Genomic DNA, 20,628 nt, shown 5'->3' with positions numbered 1-20,628 from the left:
GCGCGTGCGTTCACGGACCGCTCGGTGGGGTTCACGCACCTCACGCTCGGCTCCAACTAGCGCCTCCGAGTTCCTCGGCGACACCGTGCTGCAGCTCGTCGTCTCCGACAGGCTCTACCGACACTTCCCCGACCACCACGAGGGACACTTGTCGGTCAGTATAATGTTATGTGTAGTGTGTGTCCGTCTGGCGTCAGTTCAAGCACATCCGGCTGCTGGCGCGTGTGTTCACGGACCGCTCGGTGGGGTTCACGCACCTCACGCTCGGCTCCAACCAGCGCCTCGAGTTCCTCGGCGACACCGTGCTGCAGCTCGTCGTCTCCGACAGGCTCTACCGACACTTCCCCGACCACCACGAGGGACACTTGTCGGTCAGTATAATGTTATGTGTAGTGTGTGTCCGTCTGGCGTCAGTTCAAGCACATCCGGCTGCTGGCGCGTGCGTTCACGGACCGCTCGGTGGGGTTCACGCACCTCACGCTCGGCTCCAACCAGCGCCTCGAGTTCCTCGGCGACACCGTGCTGCAGCTCGTCGTCTCCGACAGGCTCTACCGACACTTCCCCGACCACCACGAGGGACACTTGTCGGTCAGTATAATGTTATGTGTAGTGTGTGTCCGTCTGGCGTCAGTTCAAGCACATCCGGCTGCTGGCGCGTGCGTTCACGGACCGCTCGGTGGGGTTCACGCACCTCACGCTCGGCTCCAACCAGCGCCTCCGAGTTCCTCGGCGACACCGTGCTGCAGCTCGTCGTCTCCGACAGGCTCTACCGACACTTCCCCGACCACCACGAGGGACACTTGTCGGTCAGTATAATGTTATGTGTAGTGTGTGTCCGTCTGGCGTCAGTTCAAGCACATCCGGCTGCTGGCGCGTGCGTTCACGGACCGCTCGGTGGGGTTCACGCACCTCACGCTCGGCTCCAACCAGCGCCTCGAGTTCCTCGGCGACACCGTGCTGCAGCTCGTCGTCTCCGACAGGCTCTACCGACACTTCCCCGACCACCACGAGGGACACTTGTCGGTCAGTATAATGTTATGTGTAGTGTGTGTCCGTCTGGCGTCAGTTCAAGCACATCCGGCTGCTGGCGCGTGCGTTCACGGACCGCTCGGTGGGGTTCACGCACCTCACGCTCGGCTCCAACCAGCGCCTCGAGTTCCTCGGCGACACCGTGCTGCAGCTCGTCGTCTCCGACAGGCTCTACCGACACTTCCCCGACCACCACGAGGGACACTTGTCGGTCAGTATAATGTTATGTGTAGTGTGTGTCCGTCTGGCGTCAGTTCAAGCACATCCGGCTGCTGGCGCGTGCGTTCACGGACCGCTCGGTGGGGTTCACGCACCTCACGCTCGGCTCCAACCAGCGCCTCGAGTTCCTCGGCGACACCGTGCTGCAGCTCGTCGTCTCCGACAGGCTCTACCGACACTTCCCCGACCACCACGAGGGACACTTGTCGGTCAGTATAATGTTATGTGTAGTGTGTGTCCGTCTGGCGTCAGTTCAAGCACATCCGGCTGCTGGCGCGTGCGTTCACGGACCGCTCGGTGGGGTTCACGCACCTCACGCTCGGCTCCAACCAGCGCCTCGAGTTCCTCGGCGACACCGTGCTGCAGCTCGTCGTCTCCGACAGGCTCTACCGACACTTCCCCGACCACCACGAGGGACACTTGTCGGTCAGTATAATGTTATGTGTAGTGTGTGTCCGTCTGGCGTCAGTTCAAGCACATCCGGCTGCTGGCGCGTGCGTTCACGGACCGCTCGGTGGGGTTCACGCACCTCACGCTCGGCTCCAACCAGCGCCTCGAGTTCCTCGGCGACACCGTGCTGCAGCTCGTCGTCTCCGACAGGCTCTACCGACACTTCCCCGACCACCACGAGGGACACTTGTCGGTCAGTATAATGTTATGTGTAGTGTGTGTCCGTCTGGCGTCAGTTCAAGCACATCCGGCTGCTGGCGCGTGCGTTCACGGACCGCTCGGTGGGGTTCACGCACCTCACGCTCGGCTCCAACCAGCGCCTCGAGTTCCTCGGCGACACCGTGCTGCAGCTCGTCGTCTCCGACAGGCTCTACCGACACTTCCCCGACCACCACGAGGGACACTTGTCGGTCAGTATAATGTTATGTGTAGTGTGTGTCCGTCTGGCGTCAGTTCAAGCACATCCGGCTGCTGGCGCGTGCGTTCACGGACCGCTCGGTGGGGTTCACGCACCTCACGCTCGGCTCCAACCAGCGCCTCGAGTTCCTCGGCGACACCGTGCTGCAGCTCGTCGTCTCCGACAGGCTCTACCGACACTTCCCCGACCACCACGAGGGACACTTGTCGGTCAGTATAATGTTATGTGTAGTGTGTGTCCGTCTGGCGTCAGTTCAAGCACATCCGGCTGCTGGCGCGTGCGTTCACGGACCGCTCGGTGGGGTTCACGCACCTCACGCTCGGCTCCAACCAGCGCCTCGAGTTCCTCGGCGACACCGTGCTGCAGCTCGTCGTCTCCGACAGGCTCTACCGACACTTCCCCGACCACCACGAGGGACACTTGTCGGTCAGTATAATGTTATGTGTAGTGTGTGTCCGTCTGGCGTCAGTTCAAGCACATCCGGCTGCTGGCGCGTGCGTTCACGGACCGCTCGGTGGGGTTCACGCACCTCACGCTCGGCTCCAACCAGCGCCTCGAGTTCCTCGGCGACACCGTGCTGCAGCTCGTCGTCTCCGACAGGCTCTACCGACACTTCCCCGACCACCACGAGGGACACTTGTCGGTCAGTATAATGTTATGTGTAGTGTGTGTCCGTCTGGCGTCAGTTCAAGCACATCCGGCTGCTGGCGCGTGCGTTCACGGACCGCTCGGTGGGGTTCACGCACCTCACGCTCGGCTCCAACCAGCGCCTCGAGTTCCTCGGCGACACCGTGCTGCAGCTCGTCGTCTCCGACAGGCTCTACCGACACTTCCCCGACCACCACGAGGGACACTTGTCGGTCAGTATAATGTTATGTGTAGTGTGTGTCCGTCTGGCGTCAGTTCAAGCACATCTTACATGTATAATATACTTTGATGGCATATATTAGAAGAAAAAAAATGTAAAGTCAAAAACACTTATGTTGCGAACATACAATGTGAGTAGTACAAAATTTTATCATACAAATCCAATGGATGCGCGGGTTACGGGGCCTGTCGGGCGAGGGTTCGGGGGTCCATAAAGTACATTCGACTCGTCTCCTCGCCGAATGTCCTTGAGCGCGCTACACATGTAATTTCCAGCAAAGCACACGTAATACACTGATGTCGATTTGTATACATAAAATAACATCTTTTTCATTGACAGAGATAAGCAGAGGTATAATATACTGGTATTTCAACAGCTAGTTTAGGACTTAAGTCTCATTTTATAAAAGTCTATCGCTATTTATTTATGCACCACTTAAGACTCCGGGTCGACATTTTTGAACCCAGGAGTGAGCCCCGCAGTCGTACCGCAATACGGAGGCCACGAAGTAGTTTGATCATTCGCTACTTTTGTTTTCAGTTGTTACGTTCGTCTCTTGTGAACAACCGCACGCAGTCGATGGTGTGCGACGACCTGAACATGTCCGCGTACGCGATATACAACAACCCCAAAGCCAAGCCCACGACGAAAAAACACAAGGCGGATTTGTTAGAAGCGTTCCTTGGAGCTTTGTTTATTGACAAGGTTGGTGAACTTTTATATTTATTTATTTATTAGCTGTTACCCGTGGCTCACAAGTCACGCTATATATTTGCCTGCAATAGAAAGTTGTCAATGTTCTTCCCAGGGTCTCAAACTATATACGTGCGTGCGTGCGTGCGTGCGTACGTGCGTGCGTGTGTGTGTTTGGTATTATGATAAAAACATACGCAATAACACTATTGTGTATGTTTTTATTCGTACACGCAAGGCACTTTTCTTTCTGTGAATATAACCGACGCCTATATTATACTTGAGCTAATCTGTTTTCTTTTCTAGAACCTAGAATACTGTCAGGCGTTCTGCAACGCTTGCCTATTCCCGCGTCTGCAAGAGTTCATCATGAATCAAGATTGGAACGATCCCAAGTCCAAGTTGCAGCAGTGTTGCCTCACGCTGCGTTCCGTTGAAGGCGGCGAACCCGACATACCAGTTTACAAGTATGTATCACGTAGTTATAAAGATTTTGTATCAATATCAATTGATGTGACTGTGAATGGGTATAATGAAGCATATTATTGCAGGAAACAACATTTTTATGTTGACTCCCGTCAAAATAGATTTTCAACATGGAGTTTAAGATTTGTCTCACAATTGCAATCGCTATGTCGCGTCGTAATGCTTTATGCAGATGTATTATAGTGGTCCCGATTATTTTAAAGATCAGGCTTTCGCAATATTTTATTTGATATCAATCATGTTCCACGCCTGGTAGTCTTACAGTATCCCAAAGCTTTTGTTATATAAAGCTGACTACAGACTTAAAAAAAGTGTCAAGTGTTAATTCTAACTACTCATCGCGACGCTGCGATAATGGAAAAATCTGTTGACCTTCATTAGCTTGCATTTATCATTGCACTGGGATAAAATTGCCTACCAAAGGTGATAAAATTTTCAGACATATTGGCATAGGAATGTAAATTTTGAAAACTTAAAACGTTTGCAATATCCAGTATCGGCAGTTTATTGGAGCGCACTGCGATGTATCATGGATTGTCAAAGTCACAAGTCGCGTAATTATCATCATTAATTTACGAAAGTAGATGTCGTGTTCTGTCGTTTTTTTGTTTTCCTTTTAAAATTATAATTTGTATTTAGCTTTTTTCCGTTTTGCATATTGGCTTAAGTTTATTTTGATGTTTTTTATTTTTTAAAGGGAGACATACGTGATTGTCACTCCTATGTGTAAGCTGATGTAGATAGAATTTTGAATGTAAACGTATATTAGAATGTTCGATGTTTTATTGATATCAATGTTTTGTACCTGCGCCCTTCAGGTGTATAATTGGAAGCTTCGGGTAAAATTATAAAAAATACCAATGATATTTCCATAAAAATGTAAATAAAAAAGGTGAATATTTATTCATTTAAGTACAGTAGAAGGTGTACTTGTTATATAGAATTAATAATATTTTTAGTGAATATTCATTTAGCACAGTAAAAAAATAGGTGTGTGTTGCATATTTTATAAGTTAATGACAAAAGCAAATCAGTGAGTTGAGTTAGTGGGGAATTTTTATGGATTAACGGGTCTTTATTTAAAATATTATGTTTTACACAATAATGTGTTATTTATTTATTTTTTATAATAGGCTGAATTGACATGTCATTTTGATGGTAAAGTTTTAACTTAGACCTGTTTTTGCTATGAGTAAAACAATTACTGTGATAAAAGAATATAATAAAAACCGGAATGAAATCATTCGGGTTCCATATTTATTCATAAGACCATACTATATGTTCTGCTAAGCGCCTCAAGCCAAGCTCAGCGAATTTAAGCAATCTCCACAAATGCCTAAAATATCATTGGGTCGAAACAAAATTAGTAAATGATGGGCGCAGGGACGCTCGGCGTGTTGTGTGGCGAGTAGTAATGTGCGCTGGCTCGCTGTCCGCAGAGTCATCGAGTGCCTCGGACCCACCAACACGCGCGTCTACACCGTCGGCGTGTACTTCCGCGGCGCGCGCCTCGCCGCCGCGCGCGGACACTCCATACAGGAGGCCGAGATGAACGCCGCCGAGCAGGCGCTCAACTCCTCGCACGGTAAACTATACTCTATACCTATTGCAACACGCGCGTGTACAGTGTACACGGTGGGCGTGTACTTCCGCGGCGCGCGCCTCGCCGCCTCGCCGCCGCGCGCGGACACTCCATACAGGAGGCCGAGATGAACGCCGCCGAGCAGGCGCTCAACTCCTCGCACGGTAAACTATACTCTATACCTATTGCAACACGCGCGTGTACAGTGTACACGGTGGGCGTGTACTTCCGCGGCGCGCGCCTCGCCGCCTCGCCGCCGCGCGCGGACACTCCATACAGGAGGCCGAGATGAACGCCGCCGAGCAGGCGCTCAACTCCTCGCACGGTAAACTATACTCTATACCTATTGCAACACGCGCGTGTACAGTGTACACGGTGGGCGTGTACTTCCGCGGCGCGCGCCTCGCCGCCTCGCCGCCGCGCGCGGACACTCCATACAGGAGGCCGAGATGAACGCCGCCGAGCAGGCGCTCAACTCCTCGCACGGTAAACTATACTCTATACCTATTGCAACACGCGCGTGTACAGTGTACACGGTGGGCGTGTACTTCCGCGGCGCGCGCCTCGCCGCCTCGCCGCCGCGCGCGGACACTCCATACAGGAGGCCGAGATGAACGCCGCCGAGCAGGCGCTCAACTCCTCGCACGGTAAACTATACTCTATACCTATTGCAACACGCGCGTGTACAGTGTACACGGTGGGCGTGTACTTCCGCGGCGCGCGCGCCTCGCCGCCGCGCGCGGACACTCCATACAGGAGGCCGAGATGAACGCCGCCGAGCAGGCGCTCAACTCCCTCGCACGGTAAACTATACTCTATACCTATTGCAACACGCGCGTGTACAGTGTACACGGTGGGCGTGTACTTCCGCGGCGCGCGCCTCGCCGCCTCGCCGCCGCGCGCGGACACTCCATACAGGAGGCCGAGATGAACGCCGCCGAGCAGGCGCTCAACTCCTCGCACGGTAAACTATACTCTATACCTATTGCAACACGCGCGTGTACAGTGTACACGGTGGGCGTGTACTTCCGCGGCGCGCGCCTCGCCGCCTCGCCGCCGCGCGCGGACACTCCATACAGGAGGCCGAGATGAACGCCGCCGAGCAGGCGCTCAACTCCTCGCACGGTAAACTATACTCTATACCTATTGCAACACGCGCGTGTACAGTGTACACGGTGGGCGTGTACTTCCGCGGCGCGCGCCTCGCCGCCTCGCCGCCGCGCGCGGACACTCCATACAGGAGGCCGAGATGAACGCCGCCGAGCAGGCGCTCAACTCCTCGCACGGTAAACTATACTCTATACCTATTGCAACACGCGCGTGTACAGTGTACACGGTGGGCGTGTACTTCCGCGGCGCGCGCCTCGCCGCCTCGCCGCCGCGCGCGGACACTCCATACAGGAGGCCGAGATGAACGCCGCCGAGCAGGCGCTCAACTCCTCGCACGGTAAACTATACTCTATACCTATTGCAACACGCGCGTGTACAGTGTACACGGTGGGCGTGTACTTCCGCGGCGCGCGCCTCGCCGCCTCGCCGCCGCGCGCGGACACTCCATACAGGAGGCCGAGATGAACGCCGCCGAGCAGGCGCTCAACTCCTCGCACGGTAAACTATACTCTATACCTATTGCAACACGCGCGTGTACAGTGTACACGGTGGGCGTGTACTTCCGCGGCGCGCGCCTCGCCGCCTCGCCGCCGCGCGCGGACACTCCATACAGGAGGCCGAGATGAACGCCGCCGAGCAGGCGCTCAACTCCTCGCACGGTAAACTATACTCTATACCTATTGCAACACGCGCGTGTACAGTGTACACGGTGGGCGTGTACTTCCGCGGCGCGCGCCTCGCCGCCTCGCCGCCGCGCGCGGACACTCCATACAGGAGGCCGAGATGAACGCCGCCGAGCAGGCGCTCAACTCCTCGCACGGTAAACTATACTCTATACCTATTGCAACACGCGCGTGTACAGTGTACACGGTGGGCGTGTACTTCCGCGGCGCGCGCCTCGCCGCCTCGCCGCCGCGCGCGGACACTCCATACAGGAGGCCGAGATGAACGCCGCCGAGCAGGCGCTCAACTCCTCGCACGGTAAACTATACTCTATACCTATTGCAACACGCGCGTGTACAGTGTACACGGTGGGCGTGTACTTCCGCGGCGCGCGCCTCGCCGCCTCGCCGCCGCGCGCGGACACTCCATACAGGAGGCCGAGATGAACGCCGCCGAGCAGGCGCTCAACTCCTCGCACGGTAAACTATACTCTATACCTATTGCAACACGCGCGTGTACAGTGTACACGGTGGGCGTGTACTTCCGCGGCGCGCGCCTCGCCGCCTCGCCGCCGCGCGCGGACACTCCATACAGGAGGCCGAGATGAACGCCGCCGAGCAGGCGCTCAACTCCTCGCACGGTAAACTATACTCTATACCTATTGCAACACGCGCGTGTACAGTGTACACGGTGGGCGTGTACTTCCGCGGCGCGCGCCTCGCCGCCGCGCGCGGACACTCCATACAGGAGGCCGAGATGAACGCCGCCGAGCAGGCGCTCAACTCCTCGCACGGTAAACTATACTCTATACCTATTGCAACACGCGCGTGTACAGTGTACACGGTGGGCGTGTACTTCCGCGGCGCGCGCCTCGCCGCCTCGCCGCCGCGCGCGGACACTCCATACAGGAGGCCGAGATGAACGCCGCCGAGCAGGCGCTCAACTCCTCGCACGGTAAACTATACTCTATACCTATTGCAACACGCGCGTGTACAGTGTACACGGTGGGCGTGTACTTCCGCGGCGCGCGCCTCGCCGCCTCGCCGCCGCGCGCGGACACTCCATACAGGAGGCCGAGATGAACGCCGCCGAGCAGGCGCTCAACTCCTCGCACGGTAAACTATACTCTATACCTATTGCAACACGCGCGTGTACAGTGTACACGGTGGGCGTGTACTTCCGCGGCGCGCGCCTCGCCGCCTCGCCGCCGCGCGCGGACACTCCATACAGGAGGCCGAGATGAACGCCGCCGAGCAGGCGCTCAACTCCTCGCACGGTAAACTATACTCTATACCTATTGCAACACGCGCGTGTACAGTGTACACGGTGGGCGTGTACTTCCGCGGCGCGCGCCTCGCCGCCTCGCCGCCGCGCGCGGACACTCCATACAGGAGGCCGAGATGAACGCCGCCGAGCAGGCGCTCAACTCCTCGCACGGTAAACTATACTCTATACCTATTGCAACACGCGCGTGTACAGTGTACACGGTGGGCGTGTACTTCCGCGGCGCGCGCCTCGCCGCCTCGCCGCCGCGCGCGGACACTCCATACAGGAGGCCGAGATGAACGCCGCCGAGCAGGCGCTCAACTCCTCGCACGGTAAACTATACTCTATACAGAATTTTCTCTAGTTTCATTATGTATATAAACGTTTCTATTGTGAAATAAGTTGTAAAATAAATATTGTCAAAAACTGCTTTTAAGCGCCATCTTTCCAATATGGCGGCGCGTTCGGCAAAGATATGTGACGGCAAAGTTGAAATTCGGAGAGAGCACAACAATTAGACAATTTCAAAACTTCTCCCTTTGTTTGCCACCAAATGACTATAGATAGACTATAGATGGGCTTAACAGATTAGAAGGAAAATTTAAAACATTTACCCCCTTATTCATAAACGTTTTTTATCTAAGGACGGAGTAAAGCTGTGATAACAAGCCTGTTTCTCAGTGCTCAACGGCACTGAGAAATGGACATAGGGCCGTTGTGATTGGTTATTATTGTTGTATTTCAATATTAGCCAATCACAACGACCCTACGTCTACGCACTGCGAAGACTGCCATGCCGTCAGCACTGAGAAACAGACTTGTTATCACAGCCTTACTCGATCGTTCGATAAAAAACGTCTATGAATAAGGGGGTTAATCTATACTATTATATAAAGCTGAAGAGTTTGTTTGTTTGTTTGTTTGTTTGAACGCGCTAATCTCAGGAACTACCAGTCCAAATTGAAAAATTCTTTTTGCGTTGGATAGCCCTTTGTTCGTGGAGTGCTATAGGCTATATATCATCACGCTATACCCAATAGGAGCGGAGCAGTAATGGCTAATCTCAGGAACTACCGGTCCAAACTGAAAAATTCTTTTTGCGTTGGATAGCCCTTTATTCGTGGAGTGCTATAGGCTATATATCATCACGCTATACACAATAGGAGCGGAGCAGTAATGGCTAATCTCAGGAACTACCGGTCCAAACCGAAAAATTGTTTTTGCGTTAGATAGCCCTTTGTTCGTAGAGTCCTATATGCTATATATCATCACGCTATACCTAATAGGAGCGGAGCAGTAATGGCTAATCTCAGGAACTACCGATTCGAACTGAAAAATTCTTTTTGTGTTGAATAGCCCTTTGTTTGTAGAGTGCTCTTAGTTATATATCATCTCGCTATGACCAATAGGAGCGGAGCAGTAATGGCTAAACTCAGGAACTACCAGTTTGAACTGAAAAATTCGTTTTGTGTTGGATAGCCCTTTATTTGTGGAGTACTATAGGCTGTATATCATCACGCTATGACCAATAGGAGCGGAGCAGTAATGGCTAAACTCAGGAACTACCAGTTTGAACTGAAAAATTCGTTATGTGTTGGATAGCCCTTTATTTGTGGAGTACTATAGGCTGTATATCATCACGCTATGACCAATAGGAGCGGAGCAGTAATGAAACATGTTGCAAAAACGGGGACAATTTATAGTTTTGAGAGCTTCCGTTACGTGCGCTGCGTAAACGGTTAGAGTTATGCAACAATGATGTATGACGAGATTGATCTCTTAAAAAGTTCTAAAAAATATATTTTAAAACAAAGTCCTCCACTGCATTTGTCTGCCTGAACGTGTTAAACTCAAAAACTACCCAACGTATTAAGATGAAATTTGGTATGGAGACAGTTTGAGACCCTGGGAAGAACATAGGCTCCCGGGAAACTACTACTTTTATAACCGAAAACTTTAGCCTGAAAAATTTTATAACGCGGGCGGAGCCGCGGGCAAGAGCTAGTCCAATATATAGTTAGTTCATAATATATGTAGCCTACAGTCAAAGTCTATGTGAAATAATAATATAATTAATTAGCTTTCACTAATCTAATATTAAAACGTAATGAACTTTTACGAAAAGTACATGATTCTCGAATTGCGACTTTTGCGTTGCATGAGCGCATGCCTCAAACTGTTAACGTATTATTGTGTAACAAACAATATGCATATTGTGTGCAATATTATCTGACTGAATTCAGCGTATTCCGAGAGGGAACCCCTCGCCAGTCGACACAATTTTGTCGGCCTGTTTGAAACTGGATATACATAGATTGATCCTGGAACGCGACACACGTTCGTTGGCCACTATGGCGACTTTTACGTCTTGTAGTGGTCGCTATCCGGGTGGATACAAATATCCTACTTCCAAAACTTTGATTGGCCATATCTATTGCTGAGATTTATGCGGCGTACAGACTGAAAGCTAAGTTAGCTTAGCTCTTGATCTGCAAGTTACTTTAGCTTCGCTCGTATAGCCCATATAGTTTTTCATACATGTGTTCAGTTCAGACCGCAAACTATGTAACCCAAGTTATATTCTATGTATAATTCTAAACTAAGCATAGTTCGTGGTCTGCAAGCCACTTTATTTAGAACAGAGGAATCGAAAATCTGTTCTTAATGCGGAATCAATGACTATAAAAATGCACAACCACTATATCGTGTTATTTTCATACAAAATGTTTTAATGGTTTTTTTATTCAACAGAACTGTTCCCACAATTGGATCACCAGAAGAGATTGATAGCAAAGAGTTTAAAAAAGAAAAACCGTCGCGGCAAAGGGCATGAGAGTCCTAACTCGGAACGAAGTGCACTAAAACGAAAACGTCTTGAGGAGAAAGTTCCCAAAGCCTACCGACTCGATAAACAAGATGAGCAATCTGAGGAAAGCAGTGAGCACGAACTGTCGCAGGACGAAGCCAAAAGTGTTGGAAATGGAGATAGTTCTGACGAAGACTCCGGTCTCGATAGTGACACCAAGTCTGTGTCGTATGAAGAATTGGAAAACGTACAAGTTAGCAGTTTGCTGAGCGACATGGAAAAAATGAAGGAAGATTTCATTCGGAGGAATGAGTATGAGAAACTGAAAGAGAAATGTCGCCGGTCGGATTCGGATGATGATTAGATTAATAGCAGGCTGTGTATTATCGTGCTTTGAAAACATATTCTCATAAATCTTTAGATTCTGCGACTTATGTAGTCCATGTTTCTTAAGGTGTTACCACGTATGTGTTATATCATCATATACAAGGTCATTTAGGTATTGCGTTGATAAATGAAACCAAATATTCATCTTTACTTCTGCTAACGAATGTTTTCGCTAAAATTGCCGATTTACTTTCTGATTTTTGCACAATCTACATTAGTGCGAATATGATGCCCGCGTCAGTGTTTCGCTGACAAAATGTGATGCTGCCTCTCCGACGACTTCTCTCGGAGTAGTAGTAGTGGCATTAGGACGTCGAAAGTTAAAATTATGTACTTTTTATTAATATTTATTTTCTTCAAAACTTACACTTTTTCACTATACATCTATGGTTACAGTACCTTATTGTAAAGTGATATTTTCAATAAGAGGAGTATGTGCTTTCATTTAATAACACAAAGTCAAGATGACACCCTGTATTGGGTGGTATAACATTCAACATTTTAATTACATTTTGTTAAAAAAAAGGTTTTGATGTTAACTACTCCTACATAAGTAAAAAACACATAACAAATTATGTATTATAGTATAACATATTTTACATTTCATGACAGTATAAAACGTGATTTTGGGTGCACGTACCGAGGAGGTACGTGCTAACCTAAATGGAAGCGGCATTCGTTTAAAGCAAGCTTTATTTTTTTTATAAATAAAAACAAAATCGCCCTTACTGTATGCCCGCTGTCGTCCGGTTAAAAATTATTTGACATAAAATATAATTTGCTATTGTGTAGCATTTTTTTATAAATACAATAAATAGCAACATGATTGTGCTGAAGAATAACTTTTTTTAATAGATTGTGATAAAATGTTGCATAACAAATGTTTCAAAACACCTTACGTGACTCCTTTAGGTTTATGTAATTAATCCAATTATTTAAGAAAACCAATAAAAGTGATGAATTTTACACTGTTTATTTATTACAACTATCATGTCATATTAATACAATACAGCAAAGTGTGAAACCGACAGGTCCTTTTAGTTTCTTGGCTCGTAACGTGAGCCACTGTTTCTGATTGGGTACGTACATCTCGGCAGGCATCAGTTGTTCTGTATTATCGTTATCTGTAAAATATATAGAATTAATTATTCGAAAACAGTTCCCAGAACAAAGTATTATTAATATATATTGTTTTGTAAATCCTATTTTGCCATAAGATTTGGCTGCTCCAGACTTATTTTAGTTGGTTTAAACTAATTAATTACTCTCATTTTACTGCCATCTGTGATGATCCGTGAGCGTACCTAGGTTTTGGCCCAGGGGGAGCAGCCTTATACTAGTTTTTGGATTAGGCACGGGGGTAAATTAGGAATTTCTCATTGTCCTAAAATGTACACCCGACTAATAACAACGGTACGTAAAAAATACAGGGAAGGGCGACAGCTGCTTTTCCCTGCCCACCCCCTGGGCACGCTATTGCTATTATAATTTATTTAGGCTTGAGCTGCTTATTATAATACGCTAATGCAGATATTGAATCATGCAGTTTACCGTCTTTACGTAGATGCTGAGCTGATTGCATGGTGGAGTCTTGCATCGAGATAAGATCGCCAGGCGCATGTAGCAGCAGTCTGCCAACACCTTCGCATCTCCTGAAACATCGCGTTGGTAATTTGGGCTTAACTGCTGTGTTAAAATCAACTACTATGAAATCGCTTTTCGCCCAATGAATTAGGAACGCTGCCATGTTTTAGCTATTGAGGGCTAAAGATGTATCCTTTTTATTAGATAATAATAGATTGTAGATTGATGTTTTGAAATTTTACCAACTAAGAGTTGGAAAGCAGAATTTGGATGCTATTTTATTCAATTATAATTAGCCATGTCTACTTAGATATTTGATATTACTTCCATTAGAGTAAGTTTAGACATTTTTTATGTATTTACCTCTATGTGGATAATTTGGGAGAGATAGGATCACTTGGAGTCTGAATTAATTGTGATGGAATTGGGAATCTGAATTAATTGTGATAAAGATATGTTAAAAACCAGTAGGTATGGTGTTAATTTGAACCTCAAAGAGGAGTATATAGGAGAGAAACCGGTGACAATCATCATTAGACTGATATTCATATCATTGATCTTTTGTATATAATACGTGTATTCGCGTGTGGAATAAATTTGATAGACATCGACAAAAATTATTACTATATATCATTTATCGTGGGTTAGACCGGCGAAAATCTTTTATTATAAGCGTTCTATGTGCACGCTAAATGCTTAGCCCAAATTCAAATTTACCTAAATTGGAACCGTCCTTATCTTTGAAAAGAATTTATTACACTGCTCCTTGTAAATATGTTTTTATAACTCGGTCTAAAAGCTGGTTAAATTAGTTATTTTACCTTAACACTTCGTTTTGTAGCATTTGCTTTCTAGCGGCTGTTGCAATAAGTATGTTGTCGTTTAACCAATTCCGTACCTCGTTGAAATCAGCTAATAGTTGAAGTGCTGCCTCCTTGCTATAATTTGATGAGAACAATAAGGATTATGCCTCACTAGTTTAATTATTATGTAAATAGCTAAGGAATATTTTTTTACTGTAGCAACTAGGACCAGGCTTAGATTTTCAGGCAGCCAGGGGAAAAAAAATTGCAACGCCCGGCCTTTTTGGTTTTTTTTTAGGTCGCAAATATTAGTATTCTACTTGTAAAGTAGTAGCAAAGGCCTCCTTACGATGATGACTTATTGACTGGCGCCTGTGGATCTCTAAGACCTTGTGTCCAAGGCCTAAGGCCGGTACTGGAAGATTTTATTTAGATAATAATTTGAACATTTTATATTCTTGTGTAACGGTATAAGTACAGTAGTCCAAGAGCCCGTGAACCCCAGACCTTCGTTATTTTATAAAAGCTGCAAGTTTGTCAGTGCATGCTCCCAACACAGGTAACAACGATGGGTCATTATGAAGTTTGTGCTACAGTGGCTTTGGCAGGTACACGGTATTAAAGGTCTGTAAAATACCGATCTAGTTTCATCAAATTATTTTAGTAGTAAAAACATACGTGTGTGGGGTTTCTATTCGGAAAATGCTTCCCTTCACTACTATAGGTTATAAGTATTAAAAGACTAATAAGACAATTTGACTGTGTAAGTTTATGTATACATGTGCGCAATTATAAAGTATGGAAATATTCAGAATTTACCTAAATTTAACTTTAGCGACGTAAATATGATGTAACCATGATTCGCACATAATTCTAAGCACCATGTTTAATGTAATCACATCCTGTGTGGCTTTAATTACAGGTAACAGCATTTTATCTGAAAAAAATAAGGGTGATTAAAACTATTTCTTCTCAAATTTGGTTTATTTTATTTTATCTTTAGTTTTCATTAATGCGTACATATTAGTGAAATGAGGTAGTACACCTTATACACGGCCACATTACACATTTTATTATCTACAGATAACTGTTGCTTACCTAAAAACTCGTGTACGTAAATAGAATGCGATGGTTGAGGTCTAGTCACTCTTCGCCATTCAGCGTTGGTGGGGAAGATCATTGTGAGATGCGCCAGACTGGTTGTAGCACAAACCGAAGCCAAAACTATGGTGATTTCTTCCGTTGCCTCCTAAGAAAACAAGTTTGAAAGAACAAACTTACGAAGCAAACATTAAATAATATATAAAAAAGTAAGTAATTTCTCAAGTACCATATTTATAGCTCATTACAAACCTTTAATTTTTGTATGTTAACTTTGACCTCCGACACTAATTTCTCCCTCATTTTTGCGCAAACATTTTCATGGACACCGATTTTACCTGAATTAAAAGAAATTCCATAAATATTTTAAAAACTCACCATTCTTTGCAGAATTATATAAAATTACCTGATTCTATAGTGGTAGTATGATCAGCAAATCTTAAATTGATCAATTGCTCCATACAAGCCTGCATGTCATTGTGTGCGATGCGGAAGAAGTCATCCATCTCCCACACGTTGGCCAGCCGACGCGTTTCAGCCAAGCACCATAGCCTGTACGTGTGGATTGAGTGATCTGGAAAAGGAACAGTTAACGAAATAAACATATTGCTGCTCCAAAACTAAAGTGTTTGTACTTTAGTACCAACTTTTCCCAGTTTAGCAGAGAAGTTTAAGTTGCTTTAAAAATGGGTCCGTACGGTACGTAAAAATACTTTAGGGCAAAGAATTGCTGGATTTTTTGAAAAGGTGTATGTTAGTAGATTTAGCTTTTTAATTGACTTTACTTTGAAAAAGCGAGTTGGGTAAGCTAATGAAATATAGACTTACCAAGTCTGTGTAATATAGGTATTTGTTCTACAATTGGTAAATCTTCTATCGGGGCACCTAAAATGTATTCCCATGTCACTTCGCACTGATTGTTTAAAGTGACTAGCTCCTGAAGCATTAAGGCGAAGTTTGCTCCAGATTCTGTACTCTAGAAAAATCATTAATAAGAAAAGTTTTCAGTCTTCTAAAAGGATGTTTACGAATCCTCTCTTTACGTTGTTTTATTATATTGTTGAAATATACATAATACACAGGTTTTCCTGTAAATAGTTTGTATAAAATATTTATATAAGTACTTAATAACCCACCTAAAAAATATTCCAACAATATACATTAAAGAAGGTATATTAGGTGAAACCACAACATAATATTGAGTAAGAGAATAGCTGACTATACTTACCTCTGAAATGTAAAGAGACAAACCGGGATACAGTTTGAGCGCAGTTGGTTTTAGATTTGTTGTTAATGTAGCACTGCAAAAATATAAATTACACGTTTGGTAAATATTTATGTACGATCCCGTCGCGTAATTCTTTCCATACTCACCCAAAATGCCTATCCCAAGACGAAGAAGTAACATGACAACCTAAGGCATCTGCCAATATTCTTAATGCCGATAATATTAAATCTGGAGTATCTGTAACAAAAAAAAATACTTTGCTATATTGCGCACGAACAAAAAATAATAAGTATTATAAAATAGCTTTAGATATACATACTATTTACATTAAATGTGCTAAATAACCATTCTCGAAGATTTTGACATGTATTTGGCGATCTGTAACAAAGAATCATTCTGAATTAAAAAATACCATGATATTCATTTTTATCAAAACTAAGATTTAACTTGCCGTATCGCTAATGGACACGACGACCACCACAATACTATATGTTCTAGACAACTTCCGACGTCCCCCCAAAGTATATTCTGGTAGTATTCAGTCACTTTATGTGCCGCTTTTTTGCTCGCTTGTAGTCGACCTAAAAATTATTTATAAATTTACTAAAACCCTATGATAAATATAGAATTAAATAAGGTATTAAAATTCTCCTAAGTAAATAAGTTATTACCAGTTTTCAGTTTTTTTACACCGCTATTTCCCAACAACATTGGACACATATTTGCCACCGTATCCAACAGTATCTCTATGTACATTTCTTCACTTTGTAAAATACTATTAACATTATCTGAAAGAAATGAATATAGTGAAAGAGCAATAAGAAGTACTCAGAGAGCCAATATCCACCTCGTATAGTACCTTCGTTAGTAAAAATGTTTTCCAGAGTGAATTCATTTGCTAACAACGACGTATAAGGCACTTCACTATCAGAGTTTTGTCCGCCGATGATATCACTTAACATTTTGTTTTGCTCATTTTTTATTTCGACGAGGCTTTGAGCGTGTTTCATTTTGGCTTTTTTGTTCTCTATGAATGCTTCTCGACGTTTTCATCGGTCAAATCTCGAGGACCGGACGACGTTGGTGGAGTAATGTGTTTTGTTAAAGTGCTGTAGGATGTAGAAATTATATAAGTAAACCCCCCTTTGTATACAAAGGCGCAGATATTGACTTGAAAGCCAATTGGACTTAAACGAAAAAATTAAAAATGTCGACCATTTTCTCAATTTCAACTTTGGATCTATATATTTTAGTGACCACTGATCCATAACAAATAATTAATAAAAAAAAATCATACTAAAATAATGTTATGTTGTAAAAAATCTTACACCTCTTTACAGACTAAATTCAAATTTTCCAAATGTACGACGGCACCGAAGTATCATTTACTTACGCAAAATGCGCCCGACATTCCCGGGGTCAAAAACATAAACAAAAAAGAACTATTAAAAACTTACTGATATATTTCTAAACTCTCTGCCGTGCTCGTCGTTGAATCATTGTCGGAAATATCTTCAGGCTTGTAAACTTTTACCAAGCAATTAATAAGCCGCTGACAGTTTATTTCAACACGACTTTTTGATAATATCTGCAAGAATACTAGTACTTAGGTATGTATACTGTCGTGGATGCGGCTGCCAGGGGTGTCAGCTTCGACGCCTGGGTCGGGTAATGTAGGTAATATTGAGTTCCTTCTTCAGTATCAGTCCGGAGTCTAGAAATATGTCCATTAAATGCCAATAGGCTTGGGCAGCTGACCAAATGTGGTTACTATAAAACATCTGCTTAGCCCCAATAAGAAAAAAGACGTGATACTATGTACCTAAGAACTTATCTAGTTATGCCGTAAGGAATCTCATAGCTTGAATCATAAAAAGTAATGATGATAAATTCTGCGAATGAATGCCTCGCAAGTCAAGTTTTCTTACTTACCTGAACAACTTTGGTCAATGTAAAGGGCTTCGTTTCACTGACTGTGTTGGGATATGTGTTACTTCCAATGTTGAATTTGGTTGTAAATCTTTTATAACTCAGGCCAAGCAGATAATTATACGTTGTAACTAAACTGAAATAAATTCGATTTTCAATACTTCTAGATGGCACATTTTAATTTCTTTTGATAAACTCTATGTATGTTATTCATCTATGCGGCAAACATACCTCAAACAAGATTCAATCATTTTTCTAGAATCTTCCCTATGAAGGCACGTGTTTAATATTGTCGTTATAAGACCTCGAATTGTTTGTAGCATTATAAACCTACTGCTGCACATTTTATCAAAAATATGGTCGTGTTTGCTTTCAAGCAAACCGTTGTCTTTTTTTAACCTTGCTAATTTAGGATTTAATTTGTAATATGACTTCACTAATTTTGCTAAATATTCTATGATTTGATCTAAAACCTGGAAGAAATAATATAAGTATTATTTTTATAGCGCCAAATAAAATTGTTTTGTCACATTAAAAAAAAAACAATCAATTACCTGAATATTGACCAATTCCATAATATATTTTCTGTTAGATAAAGAAGGGCTGGTATTCTTCCCAGTAATGCCTTTCCATTTATTATCCGCATCTAATATTACTTTAGTAATAGCATAGCAAACCAACTCCATTTCCTTACAGTGATTAAACAAATCTTCTTCATCCGATGTCTCTTCGCTAATCCATTTCTTGCTTACCACTTTATTTGAAACCATAATGCTAATACAACAAATACTTAACTATAAATAAAGAAAAATAATATCACTTAGTACAATACTAACTCGTAGGAACCATCATATCAACTGAAACTTAAACCCGTGTTTAATATGAAATGTACAAAATCGATGTAAAGAGACGTCGGTGCCAGCCTTTTTGGCAGTTCGAAGTTGGCGTCTAAGCCCTTGTAGGACAACTTGCGAATTATAATCGTTTAAGTTTTCATTTCTACTTAACCTTGAATGCATGTAAGGCTGAAACATTATTAGAGTTTGAAGATGTCTATTAGTTTACACTAGACCTTGCAATTAGCTGCCTTTTGCCCAATCGATCCGAACTTCAGATAATAACGGCAATTAAACAGAGCAAGTACCTGTGAAGGCAAATTATTTTCAAGTTCATATAGAGCCTAGGTTATACCGGTGATATCAAGGCAGGTAGGCTCAGTATGGACCACTGAATTAGAATTTAGGCATTACAAATTCAATTAAATAATAAATTGCAATTATATTCTAGGCACAGCAATACAAATCGTTATTTTTATCTAATCTAATTAATATTATAAATACGCAAGTTTTTGAAAATGTTTGGATATTTGTTAGAAGTAAATGCAGAAACAGCTGAACGGATTTACCTAGATAAATTTTGGCACAAGGATAAACCATGTCCTGGATTAACACAGGCAACTTTTTATACCGTTAACTTGCTCCTATGGCAAATATTGTAATTTTTAATTGGATTATTAGATGGGGCTGGCACCGGCATGTGACGCTATAAATGCTACAGTGTTTTAGCTACTTTTGTAGCGAGAACGGATATATGCACGGGCGAGATACGATCAACACCTTGTCTAGGCATAACAAGGATCAATGACCCAGATTATTATTTTACCTGCGTATTACGAGCATAACTACGTACCAACAACCTATGTTGAAGACCTGTGTTGGTGTACGGAGACCTATGGGTAGCTACCTATTCTGTGACTATAATTAGTATTTACTGAAATATTGCTTGCACAGAAAAGCTTGATTACATAGGTAGGTAATAGGTACTTTACTGTTTACCTTACTATTTACTGTTTTATATATTTAGCAATATTAGTAATGGAATATTTAAATAGATATAGATCATAATTGCAGCTTCCTAACCTTCGTCATACAGCGTTCGAAACGTATTGTTATTCCACACGAAACATAATGTGCATAAGGCCTTATTCTTGCACCCTACACCCCCGC

At 44.5% G+C, this 20,628-nt stretch overlaps 2 protein-coding genes across 2 annotated transcripts in view; one reads left to right on the top strand and one right to left on the bottom strand.

Annotated features, from left to right (window-relative positions):
• Positions 1 to 12,943, top strand: part of LOC115441638 (ribonuclease 3) — a 24,711-nt gene extending 11,768 nt beyond the window's left edge. Inside the window, exons 16-19 of the mRNA XM_030166502.2 lie at positions 3,525 to 3,689; positions 3,984 to 4,144; positions 5,603 to 5,748; positions 11,536 to 12,943. Coding sequence (XP_030022362.2) covers positions 3,525 to 3,689; positions 3,984 to 4,144; positions 5,603 to 5,748; positions 11,536 to 11,954 — 891 coding nt within the window. The 3' untranslated portion in view covers positions 11,955 to 12,943. The remainder of the gene's footprint in view (positions 1 to 3,524; positions 3,690 to 3,983; positions 4,145 to 5,602; positions 5,749 to 11,535) is intronic.
• On the bottom strand, positions 12,929 to 20,628 carry LOC115441649. Its single transcript, XM_030166512.2, is given in 21 exon segments — positions 12,929 to 13,101; positions 13,529 to 13,629; positions 14,383 to 14,499; positions 15,184 to 15,301; positions 15,463 to 15,613; positions 15,718 to 15,803; positions 15,872 to 16,039; positions 16,294 to 16,441; positions 16,694 to 16,766; positions 16,840 to 16,930; positions 17,013 to 17,071; positions 17,145 to 17,274; positions 17,365 to 17,481; positions 17,553 to 17,742; positions 17,745 to 17,802; positions 18,151 to 18,281; positions 18,626 to 18,758; positions 18,854 to 19,095; positions 19,177 to 19,416; positions 19,695 to 19,766; positions 20,542 to 20,628. Coding segments are annotated over 21 exon segments (2,565 nt in total). The 5' UTR covers positions 20,551 to 20,628; the 3' UTR covers positions 12,929 to 12,970.

This window comes from Manduca sexta, chromosome 11, assembly GCF_014839805.1.
Source record: "Manduca sexta isolate Smith_Timp_Sample1 chromosome 11, JHU_Msex_v1.0, whole genome shotgun sequence".
NCBI lineage: Eukaryota > Metazoa > Arthropoda > Insecta > Lepidoptera > Sphingidae > Manduca > Manduca sexta.
This window is presented reverse-complemented; position numbering and strand designations above follow the sequence as displayed.